This window comes from Somniosus microcephalus, chromosome 8, assembly GCF_052327205.1.
Source record: "Somniosus microcephalus isolate GS21.2 chromosome 8, FLI_Smic_1.0, whole genome shotgun sequence".
Taxonomy (NCBI): Eukaryota; Metazoa; Chordata; class Chondrichthyes; order Squaliformes; family Somniosidae; genus Somniosus; species Somniosus microcephalus.
This window is the reverse complement of record NC_140994.1, coordinates 272,994,773-273,014,493: the sequence shown is the minus strand read 5'-3', so window position 1 is coordinate 273,014,493 and position 19,721 is coordinate 272,994,773. Positions and strand designations below refer to the sequence as shown.

At 49.7% G+C, this 19,721-nt stretch overlaps 1 protein-coding gene across 1 annotated transcript in view; it reads right to left on the bottom strand.

The window, feature by feature from the left end:
* The window catches only part of larp1 (La ribonucleoprotein 1, translational regulator), a 143,116-nt gene that overhangs the window by 10,977 nt on the left and 112,418 nt on the right, over window positions 1-19,721 (bottom strand). Inside the window, exons 17-18 of the mRNA XM_085996204.1 lie at window positions 14,514-14,623; window positions 8,805-8,932 (exon numbers count right to left, since the gene is read on the bottom strand). Of these exons, the coding sequence (XP_085852330.1) occupies window positions 8,805-8,932; window positions 14,514-14,623 (238 nt within the window). The remainder of the gene's footprint in view (window positions 1-8,804; window positions 8,933-14,513; window positions 14,624-19,721) is intronic.

Here is a 19,721-nt window from a genome sequence, read left to right as displayed (position 1 = left end):
GGAAATTGAGACGCGTGCAATAAGGGCACAGCAGTTATCATGGGTGACTTTAATCTACATATAGATTGGGCTAACCAAATTAGTAACAATACTGTGGAGGAGGAATTCCTGGAGTGTATACGGGATGGTTTCCTGGACCAATATGTCGAGGAACCAACTAGAGATCAGGCCATCTTAGACTGGGTATTATGTAATGAGAAAGGATTAATTAGCAATCTTGTGCGAGGCCCCTTGGGTCAGAGCGATCATAATATGAAAGAATTCTTCATTAAGATGGAGAGTGAAGTAGTTGACTCAGAGACTAGGGTCCTGAAGTTAAATAAAGGAAATTATGATGGTATGAGGCGCGAGTTGGGTAGGATTGATTGGGGAATGTCACTCAAAGGGTTGATGGTGGATAGGCAATGGTAAACATTCAAAGATCACATGGATGAACTACAGAATTTGTTCATCCCAGTTTGGCATAAAAATAAAACAAAAAAGGTGACTCAACTGTGGCTAACAAGGGAAATTAGAGATAGCATAAGATCCAAGGAGAGGACATATAAATTGGCCAGAAAAAGCAGTAAATCTGAGGAATGGGAGCAGTTTAGGATTCAACAAAGGAGGACAAAGGGATTAATTAAGAGGGGGAAAATAGAGTATGAGAGTAAGCTTGCAGGTAACATAAAAACTGACTGTAAAAGCTTTTATAGATATGTGAAGAGAAAAAGATTGGTGAAGTCAAGCGTAGGTCCCTTGCAGTCAGAATCAGGGGAATTTATAATGGGGAACAAAGAAATGGCTGACCAATTAAATATATACTTTGGTTCTGTCTTCACAAAGGAGGACACAAATAACCTCCCAAAAATGTCGGGGAACATAGGGTCTAATGAAAGGGAGGAACTGATAGAAATCAGTATTTGTAGGGAAATGGTGTTAGAGAAATTGATGGGATTGAAGGCCGATAAATCCCCAGCGCCTGATAATCTACATCCTAGGGTACTTAAGGAAATGGCCCTAGAAATAGTAGATGCATTGCTGGTCATCTTCTAAAATTCGATAGACTCTGGAAGAGTACCCATGGATTGGCAGGTAGCTAATGTAGCCTCACTGTTCAAAAAAGGTGGTAGAGAGAGAACGGGGAATTACAGACCTGACATCGGTAGTGGGGAAAATGCTAGAGTCCATTATAAAAGATATAATAGCAGAGCACTTGGAAAACAGTGAGAGGATCGGACAAAGTCAACATGGATTTACAAAAGGTAAATCGTGCTTGACTAATCTACTGGAATTTTTTGAGGAAGTAATTGGTAAAATAGATAAGGGAGAACCAGTGGATGTGGTGTATTTGGACTTTCAAAAGGCTTTCGATAAGGTCCCGCATAAGAGATTAGCGTGTAAAGTTAAGGCACATGGGATTGGGGGCAAGTTATTGACTTGGATAGAGAACTGGTTGGCAGACAGAAAGCAAAGAGTTGGAATAAACGGCTCTTTTTCCGAATGGCAGGCAGTGACTAGTGGGGTACCGCAGGGATCGGTCCTTGGACCACAGCTATTCACAATATATATTAATGATCTGGACTTGGAACTAGATGTAATATCTCCAAGTTTGCAGACGACACAAAGCTGGGTGGGCGTGTGTGCTGTGAGGGGGATGCCGAGAAACTCCAGTATGATTTGGACAGGTTGGGTGATTGGGCAGAAGCATGGCAGATGCGATATAACATGGATAAATGCGAGGTTATCCATATTGGTGTCAAAAACAAGGTGGCAGATTATCTGAATGGCAATAGATTGGGAGAAGGGGAAGTGCAACAAGACCTGGGCGTCCTTGTGCACCAGTCGCTGAAGGTAAGTATGCAGGTGCAGCAGGCGGTTAAGGCGGCAAATGGTATGTTGGCCTTCGTAGCGAGAAGGTTTGAGTACAGGAACAAGGGTGTCTTGCTGCAGTTGTACAGGGCCTTGGTGAGACCACATATTGAGTATTGTGTGCAGTTTTGGTCGCCTTATCTGAGGAAGAATGTTCTTACCATGGAAGGAATGCAGCGAAGGTTCACCAGGCTGATACCTGGGATGGCAGGAATGATGTATGAGGAGAGATTGGGTCGATTGGGCTTGTACTCGCTGGAGTTTAGAAGAATGAGAGGGGATCTCATTGAAACTTATAAAATTCTAACAGGACTGGACAGACTGGATGCAGGAAGGATGTTCCCGATGGCCGGGGAGTCCAGAACCAGGGGTCACAGTCTAAGGATAAGGGGTAAGCCATTTAGGACAGAGATGAGGAGGAATTTCTTCACCCAGAGAGTGGTGAACCTGTGGAATTCTCTACCACAGAAGGCAGTAGAGGCCAATTCATTAAATATATTCAAGAAGGAGTTGGATATATTTCTTAAGGCTAAAGGGATCAAGGGATATGGGGAGAAAGCAGGGACAGGGTACTGAATTTGGATGATCAGCCATGATCGCATTGAATGGCGGAGCAGGCTCGAGGGGCCGAATGGCCTACTCCTGCTCCTATCTTCTATGTTTCTATTAACAGGCACTTGGTGAGGGTTAAGTTAATTAAGGAGAGCCAGCACAGATTTGTAAAAGGTAGATCGTGTTTGACTAAACTAACTGAATTTTTTGATGAAGTAAGAGAGAAGGTTGATGAAGGGAATGCAGTGGATGTTGTCTATATGGATTTTAAGAAAGCGTTTGACAAAGTACCACATAAAAGGCCGGTTACCAAATTGAGGCTCATGGAATAGGGGGGTCAGTGTCAGCTTGGATAAGAAATTGGCTTAAGGACAGAAAACAGTGAGTTGTGGTAAATGGTTGTTTTTCAGACTGGAGGACGGTGGATAGTGGCGTTCCCCAAGGGTCAGTGCTGGGGCCACTGCTTTTTTGATATACAGTGAATGACTTGGATATTAGGAGAGCAAAATTTCAAACTTTGTGATACCAAACTTGGAGGTGTGGCACAGTGAGGAGGATACCAATCCACATAGATAGGCTCAGAATGGGCAGACAAGTGGCAGATGGAATTTAATACAGAGAAGTGTGAAGTGATGCATTTTGGCAGAAGGGATAGGGAGAGGCAATATAGACTTAATGGCACCGTTCTAAAAAGTGTGCAGGGACAGAGGGACCTGGGCGTTCATGTGCATAGATCCCTGAAGGTGGCAGGACATATTGAGGGTTGTTAGCAAAGCATATGGGATCTTGGGCTTGACATACGAGGAGAGATTGGGTCGATTAGGCTTATATTCGCTCAAGTTTAGAAGAATGAGAGGGGATCTCATTGAAACTTATAAAATTCTAACAGGAGTAGACAGACTAGATGCAGGAAGGCTTTCCCAATGGCGGGGGAGTCCAGAACTAGGGGTCACAGTCTAATGAGAGTGGTGAACCTGTGGAATTCTCTACCATGCAAGGCAGTTGAGGTCAATTCATTAAATATATTCAAGAAGGAGTTAGATATATTTCTTAAGGCTAAAGGAATCAAGGGATATGGGGAGAAAGCAGGGACAGGGTACTGAATTTGGATGATCAGCCATGATCTCATTAAATGGCCGAACAGGCTCGAAGGGCCGAATGGCCTACTCCTGCTCCTATCTTCTATGTTTCTATAAATAGAGGTATTGAGTACAAAAGCAGGGAAGTTATGCTGAACCTTTATAAAGCTCTGGTTAGGCCACAACTAGAGTATTGTGTCCAGTTCTGGTCATCACACTTTAGGAAGGATGTGAAGGTCCTTGAGAGGGTGCAGAGGAGATTTACCAGAATGGTTCCAGGGATGGGGGATCTTAGCTACATGGTTAGGTTGGAGAAGCTGGGGTTGTTCTCCTTGGAGCAAAGGAGATTGAGGGGAGATTTGATAGAGGTGTACAAGATTATGACGGGTTTGGATAAGGGAGACAGAGAAAGGCTGTTCCCATTAGCTGATGGCACAAGGACTCGGGGACACAGGTTTAAGGTTTTGGGCAAGAGATAGAGGGGGAATGTGAGGAAGAACCTTTTTATGTAGCGAGTGATAATGACCTGAAACTCACTGCCGATGAGGGTGGTGGAAGCGGAGACGATCAATGATTTCAAAAGGAAACTGGATCGGCACTTGAGGGAAATAAACTTGCAGGGCCACGGGGATAGAGCGGGGGAATGGGACTGACTGGATCGCTATACAGAGAGCCGATGGGCTGAATGGCCTCCTCCTGTGCCATAATGACTCTGAGTGATAGAGTCATAGCGGCACAGGAGGCTGCTTTTCGGCCCATCGAGTCCGTGCCGGCTCTCTGTAGAGCAATCCAGTCAGTCCCATTCCCCCGCTCTATCCCCGTGGCCCTAAAAGTTTATTTCCTTTTGGATTCATTGATCATCTCCGCTTCCACCACCCTCGTCGGCAGTGAGTTCCAGGTCCTCACCACTCGCTGCGTAAAAAAGTTTTTCCTCACATCCCCTCTGTAACCCTTGCCCAAAACCATAAATCTGTGTCCCCTAGTCCTTGTACCATCAACTAGTGGGAACAGCCTTTCCCCATCTAGCCTATCCAAACCCGTCATAATCTTGTACACCTCTATCATCAGATTAAAATTGTCACTGAGAGTGAGGAGAGGGGTTAGAAGAAATATCTGTACAGTTGGTTGTTGGAACTTGGAATGCTTTGCCACAGGGAGTGGTCAGGCAGGGATCCATCGGGAAAACTGATAAATATCTGAAGCAGAGGAGGATACAAGGATGGAGCAGGGTGGTAAGATTAGTTTGGGATTGATACTGGGCTATGGGGAGAGAGCAGGGCAGTGGGATTAGTTTGGGATTGATACAGGGCTATGGGGAGAGAGCGGGGCAGTGGGATTAGTTTGGGATTGATACAGGGCTATGGGGAGAGAGCGGGGCAGTGCGATTAGTTTGGGATTGATACAGGGCTATGGGGAGAGAGCAGGACAGTGGGATTAGTTTGGGATTGATACAGGGCTACGGGGAGAGAGCGGGGCAGTGGGATTAGTTTGGGATTGATACAGGGCTACGGGGAGCTAGCGGGGCAGTGGGATTAGTTTGGGATTGATACAGGGCTACGGGGAGAGAGCGGGGCAGTGGGATTAGTTTGGGATTGATACAGGGCTACGGGGAGAGAGCGGGGCAGTGGGATTAGTTTGGGATTGATACAGGGCTACGGGGAGAGAGCGGGGCAGTGGGATTAGTTTGGGATTGATACAGGGCTACGGGGAGATAGCGGGGCAGTGGGATTAGTTTGGGATTGACACAGGGCTACGGGGAGAGAGCGGGGCAGTGGGATTAGTTTGGGATTGATACAGGGCTATGGGGAGAGAGCGGGGCAGTGGGATTAGTTTGGGATTGATACAGGGCTACGGGGAGAGAGCGGGGCAGTGGGATTAGTTTGGGATTGATACAGGGCTACGGGGAGCTAGCGGGGCAGTGGGATTAGTTTGGGATTGATACAGGGCTACGGGGAGAGAGCGGGGCAGTGGGATTAGTTTGGGATTGATACAGGGCTACGGGGAGAGAGCGGGGCAGTGGGATTAGTTTGGGATTGATACAGGGCTACGGGGAGAGAGCGGGGCAGTGGGATTAGTTTGGGATTGATACAGGGCTACGGGGAGATAGCGGGGCAGTGGGATTAGTTTGGGATTGACACAGGGCTACGGGGAGAGAGCGGGGCAGTGGGATTAGTTTGGGATTGATACAGGGCTATGGGGAGAGAGCGGGGCAGTGGGATTAGTTTGGGATTGATACAGGGCTACGGGGAGATAGCGGGGCAGTGGGATTAGTTTGGGATTGATACAGGGCTACAGGGAGATAGCGGGGCAGTGGGATTAGTTTGGGATTGACACAGGGCTACGGGGAGAGAGCAGGGCAGTGGGATTAGTTTGGGATTGACACAGGGCTATGGAGTGAGTGGGGCAGTGGGATTAGTCTGGGATTGACACAGGGCTATGGAGTGAGTGGGGCAGTGGGATTAATTTGAGGTTGCACTGCCTTCAAGGCAAGTATATCCTTCCTTAGATAAGGAGGCCAAAACTCTGCACAGTACTTCAGGTGTGGCCTCACCAAGGCCCTGTACAATTGTAGTAAGACTTCCTTAATCTTATGCTCCAACCCCCTTGCAATAAAGGCCTACATGCTATTTGCCTTCCTTATTGCTTGCTGTACATGCTAGCTTTGTGTGCTTCTAGCACGAGGACACCCAAATCTCTCTGAACACCAACATTTGAAAGTTTCTCAGCATTTAAAAAATATTGTTTTTCTATTCTTCCTACCAAAGTGAATAACCTCACATTTCCCTACATTATACTCCATCTGTCATCTTACTGCCCATTCACTTAGTCTATCTATATCCCTTTGCAGACCCTGTGTTCTCCTCACAGCTTACTGTCCCACCTAGCTTTGTATCATCAGCAAACTTGGATACATGACACTCGATCCCTTCATCTAGATCATTAATATAGATTGTAAATAGCTGAGGCCCCAACACTGATCCTTGCGGCACCCCACTAGTTACAGCCCGCCAACCTGAAAAAGATCCGTTTATCCCTACTCTCTGTTTTCTGTCCTCTATCCTTGCTGCTATATTACCCCCAACCCCACGAGCCCGAATCGTGTGTAATAATCTTTTATGGGGCACCTTATCAAATGTAAAATGTTAATATAAAAACAAGAGAGTAATGCTGAATCTATTCATTGTTTAGGCCAATTGGGATATTCTGTGCTGTTCTGGGGGCCCCATTATAAGAAGGATATTAGAGCCATGGCGAGGGACAATGAAGATTCACTTGAACGATACCAGGAATGAGAGCGTATAGTTATGAAGGGAAGATAAAAAAATTTAGGACCCTATTCATTGGGACAAAAATGATTAAACATAGAAGCAGGAGTAGGCCATTCAGCCCTTCGAGCCTGCTCCGCCATTCAACGAGATCATGGCTGATCATCCAAACCCCAGCACCCGGTCCCTACACCGACAGCCATCCCACCCAAGCCCTATCCCCGCAACCCCACGTATTTAATCCCCCTAACACTAAGGGTCAATTTTTATCATGGCCAATCAACCTAACCCGCACATCTTTGGACTGTGGGAGGAAACCGGAGCACCCGGAGAAAACCCACGCAAACACGGGGAGAATGTGCAAACTCCACACAGTCACCCGAGGCCGGATTTGAACCCGGGTCCCTGGCGCTGTGAGGCAACAGTGCTAACCACTATGCCACCGTGCTGCCCTAAGAGGAATCTAATAGAGATTTTCAACATTGTAAAAGTTGAGAGGATAAAAGTGTGATTCAATGGGTAGAATTCATATAATCATAGAATTTTACAGCACAAGAGGCCATTCGGCCCATCGTGCCTGTGCCGGCTCTTTGAAAGAGCTCTCCAATTAGTCCCACTCCCTGCTCTATCCCCAGAGCCCTGCAAATTAATCCTCTTCATGTACATGTCCAATTGTCCTTTGAAAGCTCCTATGGAATCTGATTCCACCGCCCTTTCAGGCAGTGCATTCCAGATCACAACAACCCTCTGTGTGAAGAAATTTCTCCTCATTTCCCCTCTAGATCTTTTAACAATTATTTTAAATCTATGACCTCTGGTTACTGACCCACTTGCCAGAGGAAATAGTTTCTCCCTACTTGCTCTATCAAAACCCCTCATAATTTTGAATTCCTCTATTAGGTCTCCCCTGAACCTTCACTGCTCTGAGAACCCCAGCTTTCCCAATCCCTCCACGTAACTGAACTCTCTCATCCTGGTAAACCTCCTCTGTACCCTCATAACTTCCTTGTTTTTGTATTCAATGCCCCCATTTAGAAAGCCAAATATCCCATATATTTTCTTAACCGCCTTGTCAATTTGCCCTGCCACTTTCAAAGATTTGTGAATATGCACCTCCAGGTCCCTCTGTCCTTGCTACCCCTCAAAATCATACCATTGAGCTTATACTGCCTCTCCATGCTGTTTCTCATAAAGTGCATCACTTCACACTTAGCCACAGTAAATTGCATCTGCCCATTTCACCAGTCTGTCTATGTCCTCCTGAAGTCTGCTACTACCCTGCTCACTGTTTACTACGTTGCCAAGTTTTGTATCGTCCACAAACTTCAAAATTGTACTCCCTATACCCAAGACCAGGTCATTTATAGATAACAAAAGCAATGGTCCCAATACCGACCAGAGGGACCCCACTGCATACTCCAGTCAGTAAAAGATCTGTTCACCACTACTTTCCTGCCTTCTTAGCCAATTACGTACCCAAGTTATCGCCATCCCTTGAATACCATGTGCTTCTATTTTCCAAATAAGTCTGTTATGAGGTACTTTATGAAATGCCTTTTGAAAGTCTATATATACACATCTACTGCACTACCCTTTTCAACCCTCTCTGTTACTTCATCAAAAGAACTCAATCAGGTTAGTCAGACACGATTTGCCTTCAACAAATCCGTGCTGGCTGTCCCTTATTAGCCCATACTTCTCAAAGCGAGAATTAATTTTGTCCTTGACAATGGTCTCCAGTTCTTTTCCTACTACAGACGTTAGACTAATTGGCCTGTAGTTACCAGGTTTATCCCACTCTCCTTTTTCAAACAAGCTCAATTCACTTCTGTAAGGGAACAATTTTATAATAGAATAGTAAAAATCTATTGAGTTTGTCTGTAGCGGATCCTGTCACAGTCAGATAACATTCTCAGGCGGAGCCGAGCCGAGCCTGGTAGTGACTGAATATCATGGATATCACGTGTTCCCACCCACACAGCAATGACCCTCCACAGACCAGAAGACATGAATATTTCACAAGACTTCAGAGCCCCACATTGTGACTGTTACTTACATCCACCCGGAAATCTTCCAGACGTTTAAATTTGCTGAGGTATTCCTGAAGTTTTGGCTCAATGTCCAGATTCTTAGCTTTTGAATACTTTAGATAGGCCCAGAATTTCTCTAATCCGTACAGCTGCCCTAAGATATCAAACACAAAACACACAGAATACAGGATGTACAATAATTCAGGCACATAAATCCAAGAGGTTATATCTGTCTATTAATCTACCTAATGTACTAAATGTAAAGTGAAAATTGTGTTTAATGTGCTAAGTTTAACCACGAATGTTCTACAATTAATCACCAACACAGGTAGACAGGAACAGGAGACCATTCAGCCCCTCGAGCTTATTCAATTAGATTGTGGCCGACCTGTACCTCATTTACCCACCTTTGCTCCATATCCCTTGATTGAAGGCCGATAAATCCCCAGGGCCTGATAATCTACATCCTAGGGTACTTAAGGAAGTGGCCCTAGAAATAGTTGATGCTTTGCTGATCATCTTCCGGCATTCGATGGAATCTGGAACAGTACCCATGGATTGGAGGGTTGCTAATGTTACCCCACTATTCAAAAAAGGTGGTAGAGAGAAAACGGGGAATTACAGACCGGTAAGCCTGACATCGGTAGTGGGGAAAATGCTAGAGTCCATTATAAAAGATGTAATAGCAGAGTACTTGGAAAACAGTGACAGGATCGGACAAAGTCAACATGGATTTACAAAAGGTAAATCGTGCTTGACTAATCTACTGGAATTTTTTCAGAAAGTAACTGGTAAAATAGTTAAGGGAGAACCAGTGGATGTGGTGTTATTGGACTTTCAGAAGGCTTTCGATAAGGTCCCACATAAGAGATTAGCGTGTAAAGTTAAGGCACATGGGATTGGGGGCAAGGTTTTGACTTGGATAGAGAACTGGTTGGCAGACAGAAAGCAAAGAGTTGGAATAAACGGGTCTTTTTCCGAGTGGCAGGCAGTGACTAGTGGGGTACCGCAGGGATCAGTACTTGGGCCCCAGCTATTCACAATATATATTAATGATCTAGACAAGGGAACTAGATGTAATATCTCCAAATTTGCAGACGACACAAACCTGGGTGGGCATGTGTGCTGTGAGGAGGATGCTGAGAAACTCCAGGATGATTTGGACAGGTTGGGTGATTGGGCAAAAGCATGGCAGATGCAATATAACGTGGATAAATGTGAGGTTATCCACTTTGGTGGCAAAAACAGTAAGGCAGATTATTATCTGAATGGCAATAGATTGGGAGAAGGGGAAGTGCAACGAGACCTGGGTGTCCTTGTGCACCAGTCGCTGAAGGTAAGCATGCAGGTGCAGCAGGCGGTTAAGAAGGCAAATGGTATGTTGGCCTTCGTAGCGAGAAGCTTTGAGTACAGGAACAAGGATGTCTTGCTGCAGTTGTACAGGGCCTTGGTGAGACCACATCATGAGTATTGTGTGCAGTTTTGGTCGCCTTATCTGAGGAAGGATGTTCTTGCCATGGAAGGAGTTCAGCGAAGATTCACCAGGCTGATACCTGCTGGAGTTTAGAAGAATGAGAGGGGATCTCATTGAAACTTATAAAATTCTGACAGGACTGGACAGACTAGATGCAGGGAGGATGTTCCCAATGGTCGGGGAGTCCAGGACCAGGGGTAGGCCATTTAGGACAGAAATGAGGAGGAATTTCTTCACCCAGAGAGTGGTGAACCTGTGGAATTCTCTACCACAGAAGGCAGTGGAGGCCAATTCATTAAATATATTCACAAAGGAGTTGGATATATTTCTTAAGGCTAAAGGGATCAAGGGGTATGGGGAGAAAGCAGGGACCGGGTACTGAATTTGGATGATCAGCCATGTTCTCACTGAATGGCGGAGCAGGCTCGAGGGGCCGAATGGCCTACTCCTGCTGCTATCTTCTATGTTTCTATGTTTGATGCCCTTACCCAACAAAAATCTACCGATCTCAGTCTTGAAACTTTCAATTGTCCCCCAGCATCCACAGCCTTTTGGGGAGTCAGTTGCAGATTTCCATTTGGCAGCACGGATACAAAATTGGCAACGTGACAGGAAACAGAGAGTAGTGGTGAACGGTTGTTTTTCGGACTGGAGTGGGGTTCCCCAGGGGTCGGTTCTAGCACCACTGCTTTTATTGATATATATTAATGACTTGGATGTGGGTGTACAGGGCACAATTTCAAAATCTGCAGATGACAAAACTTGGAACTACAGTGAACAGGAGAGTGATAGACTTCAGGAAGACATAGACAGGCTGGTGGAATGGGCGGACACGTGGCAGATGAAATTTAACGCAGAAAAGTGTGAAGTGATACATTTTGGTAGAAAGAATGAAGAGAGGCAATATAAACTAAAGGGTACAATCCTAAAGGGGGTGCATGAACAGAGAGACCTGGGGGTATGTGCACAAATCATTGAAGGTGGCAGGGCAGGTTGAGAAAGCAGTTAAAAAAGCTTACAGGATCCTGGGCTTCATGAATAGAGGTATAGAGTACAAAAGCATGGAAATTATGATGAACCTTTATAAAACACTGGTTAGGCCTCAACTGGAGTATTGTGTACATTTCTGGGCACCACACTTTAGGAAAGATGTGAAGGCTTTAGAGAGGGTGCAGAAAAGATTTACAAGAATGGTTCCGGGGATGAGGGGCTTCAGTTACGTGGCTAGACTGGAGAAACTGGGGTTGTTTTCCTTGGAGCAGAGAAGATTGAGAGGAGATTTGATCGAGGTGTTCAAAATCATGAGTCGTCTGGACAGAGTAGAGAGAGAGAAACTGTTCCCATTGGCGGAAGGGTCGAGAACCAGAGGACACAGATTTATGGTGATTGGCAGAAGCCCAAAGGCGAAACAAGGGAAATCTTTTTTACACAGCGAGTGGTTATGAGCGGGAATGCACTGCCTAAAGGATGGTGGAGGCAGAATCAATTGTGGCTTTCAAACGGGAACTGGATAAGTACCTGAAAGAAAGAAAACTGCAGGGATTTGGAGCAAGGGCGGTGGAGTGGGACAAGCTGAAGTGCTCTTGGAGGCAGCACGGGCTCGATGGGCCAAATGGCGGCCTCCTGTGCTGTAACCATTCTATGATTCTATTCTATGATTCATTATCCGTTGTATGAATCTGGATAATAGAATGCTAACATATTAAAACTAACCACTAACATTCTTAATCTAACCGGTGATGTCCTAACCCAAACTATTACCATGCTTAAACTAACCACTAACTTGCTAAATCTATCTAACATCTGAAAACTAACCACTAACAGGCTACGTCACCCCTAACGGGCTACGTCTCCAACGGGCTGTGTCACCCCTAACGGGCTACGTCTCCAACGGGCTACGTCTCCCCTAACGGGCTACGTCTCCCCTAACGGGCTACGTCTCCCCTAACGGGCTACGTCTCCCCTAACGGGCTACGTCACCACTAACGGGCTACGTCTCCCCACCAACGTGTTACGTCACCCCACTGTGTTACATCACCACTAACGTGGTGCATCACCCCACTAACCTGCTACATCTCCACTAACCTGCTACATCTCCACTAACCTGCTACATCACCCCACCAACGTGCTACATCACCCCACCAACGTGCTACATCACCCCACCAACGTGCTACATCACCCCACCAACGTGCTACAACACCCCACCAACGTGCTACATCAAGCCATTAAATAACGTGTAATATAACCAATGGGTTAACATGTTAAATCTAATCACTAACTCACTTATCTAACTGTTAAAGTGCTAAATCTAACTACCAACATGGAAAATCTAACTACTAGTACACTAAATGTAACCACTAACATACCAAACCTAAACACTAACATGCTAAAACCAACCACTAATGCACTAAATCTCACCACTAATATGATATACTTCACTGGTACTCTGGTAGGCCAGAGGATTGGGAAATTTTTAGAAACCAGCAAAGGATGTCTAAAAAAATTATAAAGAGGGAGAAGATAGAGTATGAGAGTAAACTAACAAGAAATATAAAAACAGACAGTAAGAGCTTCTACAGGTATATAAAAAGGAACAGAGTAGCTAAAGTAAACGTTGGTCCCTTAGAGGATGAGACTGGGGAATTAATAATGGGAAATAGAGAAATGGCAGAGACTCTAAAAAATTATTTAGTGTCTTCACGGTAGAAGACACTAAAAACATCCCAATAATAGATAATCAAGGAACTATAGGGAGGGAGGAACTTAAAACCATCTCTATCACTAGAGAAAATGTACCAGGCAAACTAATGGGGCTAAAGGCCGACAAGTCCCCTGGACCTGATGGCCTGCATCCTAGAGTCTTAAAAGAAGTGGCTGCAGGGATAGTGGATGCATTGGTTGCGATATACCAAAATTCCCAGGACTCTGGAGAGGTCCCAGTGGATTGGAAAACCGCAAATGTAATGCCACGATTCAAGAAAGGATGGAGGCAGATAGGGTATTATGTAACGAGAAAGGATTAATTAGCAATCTTGTTGTACGAGGCTCCTTGGGTCGGAGCGATCATAATATAATCGAATTCTTCATTAAGATGGAGAATGAAGTAGTTGACTCAGAAACTAGGGTCCTCAATTTAAATAAAGGAAACTACGATGGTCTGAGGAGCGAGTTGGGTAGGATTGATTGGGGAATGGCACTCAAAGGGTTGACGGTGGATAGGCAATGGCAAACATTCAAAGACCGAATGGATGAACTACAGAAGTTGTTCATCCCAGTTTGGCATAAAAATAAAACAAAAAAGGTGACTCAACCGTGGCTAACAAGGGAAATTAGGGATAGCATAAGATCCAAGGAGAGGACATACAAATTGGCCAGAAAAAGCAATAATCCTGAGGATTGGGAGCAGTTTAGGATTCAACAAAGGAGGACAAAGGGATTAATTAAGAAAGGGAAAATAGAATATGAGAGTAAGCTTGCAGGGAACATAAAAACGGACTAAAAGCTTTTATAGATATGTAAAGAGAAAAAGATTGGTGAAGTCAAGCGTAGGTCCCTTGCAGTCAGAATCAGGGGAATTTATAATGGGGAGCAAAGAAATGGCAGACCAACTAAATACATATTTTGGTTCTGTCTTCACAAAGGAGGACACAAATAACCTCCCAGAAATACCGCGGAACATAGGGTCTGATGAAAGGGAGGAACTGAAAGAAATCAGTATTTGTAGGGAAATGGTGCTGGGCAATCGGCAGGAATGGGGGTTCATGAGGAAGACCCTTTATTCAACAAATGATTAACATATTATCCCTTTAAGTACTGAAAGCTGTGTTTCTGAAAGTCTAATTTTCTCCAATCCTGTCTCACTTGCTAAATGATGGTGTGACACAGACCCTGCGCTTCTGGGCAATTGCTACTCTCATCAGTGGGACATCTGAGGCAATCCATCCCTTCGATAATGCCTCGCTCGTGACAAAGCTCTTTGCCATTCACGCGATGCCTCCGATTTAAGCTGAGCAACCTGCAGCGCCTCACTCAGCACTGCCCTGTTCTCCAGCTACCTTTCCAGTAATAAAGATACAGGTGATTAGAGACACTGAGCCCTAGAATATTTCAGACTTCATGGGATTTCTGCAGCAACTAAACCCCCAAAGTGCATGACACCTTGAAACTGAGACACCCACGGCATCACTGCCAATTTCCAGGACAAAGGAAAGTTGATTAAAAAAACCAGGAGAGAGTTTGATGCAACTAAGCAACACCTTACCTGCTTCATAATCCACAATGGTTTCCTCCTGGAAATCCTTGAAGATTTCCGCTCTAAATTTCCTCTCAAGGCCATAGCTATAATATCTGAAAAGGCACTCCAGTCCGTACCTATGGAAAGGAGACAAACGTGGTGATATCACAGAATGGAAAGACCAGAGATAAACACGAACATTCTCCCACACTGTGCTGGGACGGGAGGGAGTGAGCACCTCAGGCAGAATAGCACTGGCTCCCAGCAAGACGCCAACACAGCAACCGCAGCATTCAGTAAATAATGCAAACTTAGACTGCTAGCAATAACAGGATACTGAGCTTAACCCCATTGATAAATGGACATTTCTAGCTTATATCATGTTCACGCATGGGATAACCGTAAGCATTTACAGCACAGAAGGAAACCATTGGGCCCATCATGTCTGTGCTGGCTCTTTGCAAGAACAATCCAATTTACCCTAAAAAGGTGCAATGTTCTCTCCCTCAACCCTATAGCAAAGAATGATCTATATGGAAAGAAAATGACACACACAGACAGAGGCCGAGTCCAAGAGAGGCCGGGTCCGAGAGAGGCCGAGGCCGAGAGAGGCCGTGGCCGGGTCCGAGAGAGGCCGAGGCCGGATCCGAGAGAGGCCGAGGCCGGGTCCGAGAGAGGCCGAGGCCGGGTCCGAGAGAGGCCGTGGCCAGGTCCGAGAGAGGCCGAGGCCGGGTCCGAGAGAGGCCGCGGCCGGGTCCGAGTCCGAGAGAGGCCGGGTCCGAGTCCGAGAGGGGCCGGGTCCGAGTCCGAGAGGGGCCGGGTCCGAGTCCGAGAGGGGCCGGGTCCGAGTCCGAGAGGGGCCGGGTCCGAGTCCGAGAGGGGCCGGGTCCGAGTCCGAGAGGGGCCGGGTCCGAGTCCGAGAGGGGCCGGGTCCGAGTCCGAGAGGGGCCGGGTCCGAGTCCGAGAGGGGCCGGGTCCGAGTCCGAGAGGGGCCGGGTCCGAGTCCGAGAGGGGCCGGGTCCGAGTCCGAGAGGGGCCGGGTCCGAGTCCGAGAGGGGCCGGGTCCGAGTCCGAGAGGGGCCGGGTCCGAGTCCTAGAGGGGCCGGGTCCGAGTCCGAGAGAGGCCGGGTCCGAGTCCGAGAGAGGCCGGGTCCGAGTCCGAGAGAGGCCGGGTCCGAGTCCGAGTCCGAGAGAGGCCGGGTCCGAGTCCGAGAGAGGCCGAGTCCGAGAGAGGCCGGGTCCGAGTCCGAGAGAGGCCGAGTCCGAGAGAGGCCGGGTCCGAGTCCGAGAGAGGCCGAGGCCGGGTCCGAGTCCGAGAGAGGCCGAGGCCGGGTCCGAGAGAGGCCGAGGCCGGGTCCGAGTCCGAGAGAGGCCGAGGCCGGGTCCGAGTCCGAGTCCGAGAGAGGCCGAGGCCGGGTCCGAGAGAGGCCGAGGCCGGGTCCGAGTCCGAGAGAGGCCGAGGCCGGGTCCGAGTCCGAGAGAGGCCGAGGCCGGGTCCGAGTCCGAGAGAGGCCGAGGCCGGGTCCGAGTCCGAGAGAGGCAGAGGCCGGGTCCGAGAGAGGCCGAGGCCGGGTCCGAGTCCGAGAGAGGCCGAGGCCGAGGCCGGGTCCGAGAGAGGCCGAGGCCGGGTCCGAGTCCGAGAGAGGCCGAGGCCGGGTCCGAGTCCGAGAGAGGCCGAGGCCGGGTCCGAGTCCGAGAGAGGCCGAGGCCGGGTCCGAGTCCGAGAGAGGCCGAGGCCGGGTCCGAGTCCGAGAGAGGCCGAGTCCGAGAGAGGCCGAGGCCGGGTCCGAGTCCGAGAGAGGCCGAGGCCGGGTCCGAGTCCGGGTCCGAGTCCGAGAGAGGCCGAGGCCGAGTCCGAGAGAGGCCGAGGCCGGGTCCGAGTCCGAGAGAGGCCGAGGCCGGGTCCGAGTCCGAGAGAGGCCGAGGCCGGGTCCGAGTCCGAGAGAGGCCGAGGCCGGGTCCGAGTCCGAGAGAGGCCGAGGCCGGGTCCGAGTCCGAGAGAGGCCGAGGCCGGGTCCGAGTCCGAGAGAGGCCAGGGCCGGGTCCGAGTCCGAGAGAGGCCGGGGCCGGGTCCGAGTCCGAGAGAGGCCGAGGCCGGGTCCGAGTCCGAGAGAGGCCGAGGCCGGGTCCGAGTCCGAGAGAGGCCGAGGCCGGGTCCGAGTCCGAGAGAGGCCGAGGCCGGGTCCGAGTCCGAGAGAGGCCGAGGCCGGGTCCGAGTCCGAGAGAGGCCGAGGCCGGGTCCGAGTCCGAGAGAGGCCGAGGCCGGGTCCGAGTCCGAGAGAGGCCGAGGCCGGGTCCGAGTCCGAGAGAGGCCGAGGCCGGGTCCGAGTCCGAGAGAGGCCGAGTCCGGGTCCGAGTCCGAGAGAGGCCGAGGCCGGGTCCGAGTCCGAGAGAGGCCGAGGCCGAGTCCGAGAGAGGCCGAGGCCGGGTCCGAGTCCGAGAGAGGCCGAGGCCGGGTCCGAGTCCGAGAGAGGCCGGGTCCGAGTCCGAGAGAGGCCGAGGCCGGGTCCGAGTCCGAGAGAGGCCGAGGCCGGGTCCGAGTCCGAGAGAGGCCGAGGCCGGGTCCGAGTCCGAGAAAGGCCGAGGCCGGGTCCGAGTCCGAGAGAGGCCGAGGCCGGGTCCGAGTCCGAGAGAGGCAGAGGCCGGGTCCGAGTCCGAGAGAGGCAGAGGCCGGGTCCGAGTCCGAGAGAGGCCGGGGCCGGGTCCGAGAGAGGCCGAATCCGGCCCAGGCCGAGACCGAGGCAGGCCGAGACCGAGGCAGGCCGAGACCGAGGCAGAGACAGGCCGAGGCAGAGACAGGCCGAGATCCAGACACATTACTTGATGTCTCATTACTGAGCTGACCTATGACAAGTGCTGGCGGGACATAGATCACATCAAACTGCTCGCCCTGTCCCTACCCGGAATACTCTCCTTGCAGTTCCACCCCCATCATCTTCCACCATCTCCTGATCTCTCTCTAAACTGCTTTGGAACATTGTTACTTGAAAGGAATTGCAGAAATGAGGACTGATTTCACCTGTTAATTCAAATGCTAAAGGTTTCTGTAAACGCGTAGCTAGAACGGGAACTAAGTTCTTTGCAGCAAGCCTGATCTCCACTCCATCACTTTCAAATAAAAAACAATGCAGAAAGCATCGCATGATATACAGAGCATAATTTCAAAGCTTGCAGATAACTCAAAACTCAGAAATGTAGTAAACAGTGAGGAGGATAGTATCAGACTTCAGGAGAACATAGACAGCCTGGTGAAATGGGCAGACAGGTGGCCGGTGAAATTTAACACAGAGAACTGAAGGGATACATTTTGGTCAGAAGAGTGAGGAGAGGCAATCTAAACTAAATGAAACGATTCTAAAGGGGGAGCAGGAACAGAGAGACCTGGGGGTGTATGTACACAAATCATTGAAGGTGGCAGGGCAGGTTGAGAAGGCCGTTAAAAGAAGTATGCGGGATCCTTGGATTTATAAATAGAGGATAAGGAAGTTATGCTGAACCTTTATAAATGACTGGTTCGGCCTCAGCTGGAGCACTGTGTCGCACTCTGGGCACCACACTTTAGGAAGGGTGTCAAGGCCTTAGAGAGGGTGTAGAAGAGATTCATCAGAATGGTACCAGGGATACAGTTACGTGGAGAGACTGGAGAAGCTGGGATTGTTCTCCTTGGAGCAGAGAAGGTAAAGGGGAAATTCAATAGAGGTGTTCAAAATCATGAGGGGTTTTGACACATACTCCCGATCTACTCCGTTTCCCGTGAAGAGGGTCCGTAACCAGAGGACACAGATTTAAGGTGATTGGCACAAACCCAGAGGGGAGATGGGGAGAATTTTTTAAACAACGATCTGGAATGTGCTGCCTGAAATCACTGGGAGGCGACAAGAACACGAGGCGCACTGGGAGACGACAACACGAGGCTCACTGGGAGACAACACGAGGCGCACCGGGAGACGACAACACGAGGCTCACCGGGAGACGACAACACGAGGCGCACCGGGAGGCGACAACACGAGGCGCACTGGGACACAACACGAGGCGCACTGGGAGACAACACGAGGCGCACTGGGAGACAACAACACCACGAGGCGCACTGGGAGACAACACGAGGCGCACTGGGAGACAACAACACGAGGCTCACTGGGAGACAACAACACGAGGCGCACTGGGAGACAACAACACCACGAGGCGCACTGGGAGACAACACGAGGCTCACCGGGAGACGACAACACGAGGCTCGCCGGGAGACGACAACACGAGGCGCACTGGGAGGCGACAACACGAGGCGCACTGGGACACAACACGAGGCGCACTGGGAGACAACACCACGAGGCGCACTGGGAGACAACACGAGGCGCACTGGGAGACAACAACACGAGGCTCACCGGGAGACGACAACACGAGGCGCACTGGGAGGCGACAACACGAGGCGCACTGGGAGACAACAACACGAGGCTCACCGGGAGACGACAACACGAGGCGCACTGGGAGACGACAACACGAGGCGCACTGGGAGGCGACAACACGAGGCGCACTGGGAGACGACAACACGAGTCGCACTGGGAGACGACAACACGAGTCGCACTGGGAGACGACAGCACGAGTCGCACTGGGAGACGACAACACGAGGCGCACTGGGAGACAACAACAACTCGAGTCGCACTGGGATACAACAACACGAGGCTCACTGGGAGACAACAACACCACGAGGCTCACCGGGAGACGACAACACGAGGCGCACTGGGAGACGACAACACGAGGCGCACTGGGAGGCGACAACACGAGGCGCACTGGGAGACGACAACACGAGTCGCACTGGGAGACGACAACACGAGTCGCACTGGGAGACGACAGCACGAGTCGCACTGGGAGACGACAACACGAGGCGCACTGGGAGACAACAACAACTCGAGTCGCACTGGGATACAACAACACGAGGCTCACTGGGAGACAACAACACCACGAGGCGCACTGGGAGACGACAACACGAGGCGCACTGGGAGGCGACAACACGAGGCGCACTGGGAGACGACAACACGAGGCGCACTGGGAGACGACAACACGAGGCGCACTGGGAGACGACAACACGAGGCGCACTGGGAGACGACAACATGAGGCGCACTGGGAGACGACAACACGAGGCGCACTGGGAGACGACAACACGAGGCGCACTGGGAGACGACAACACGAGGCGCACTGTGAGACGACAACATGAGGCGCACTGGGAGACGACAACACGAG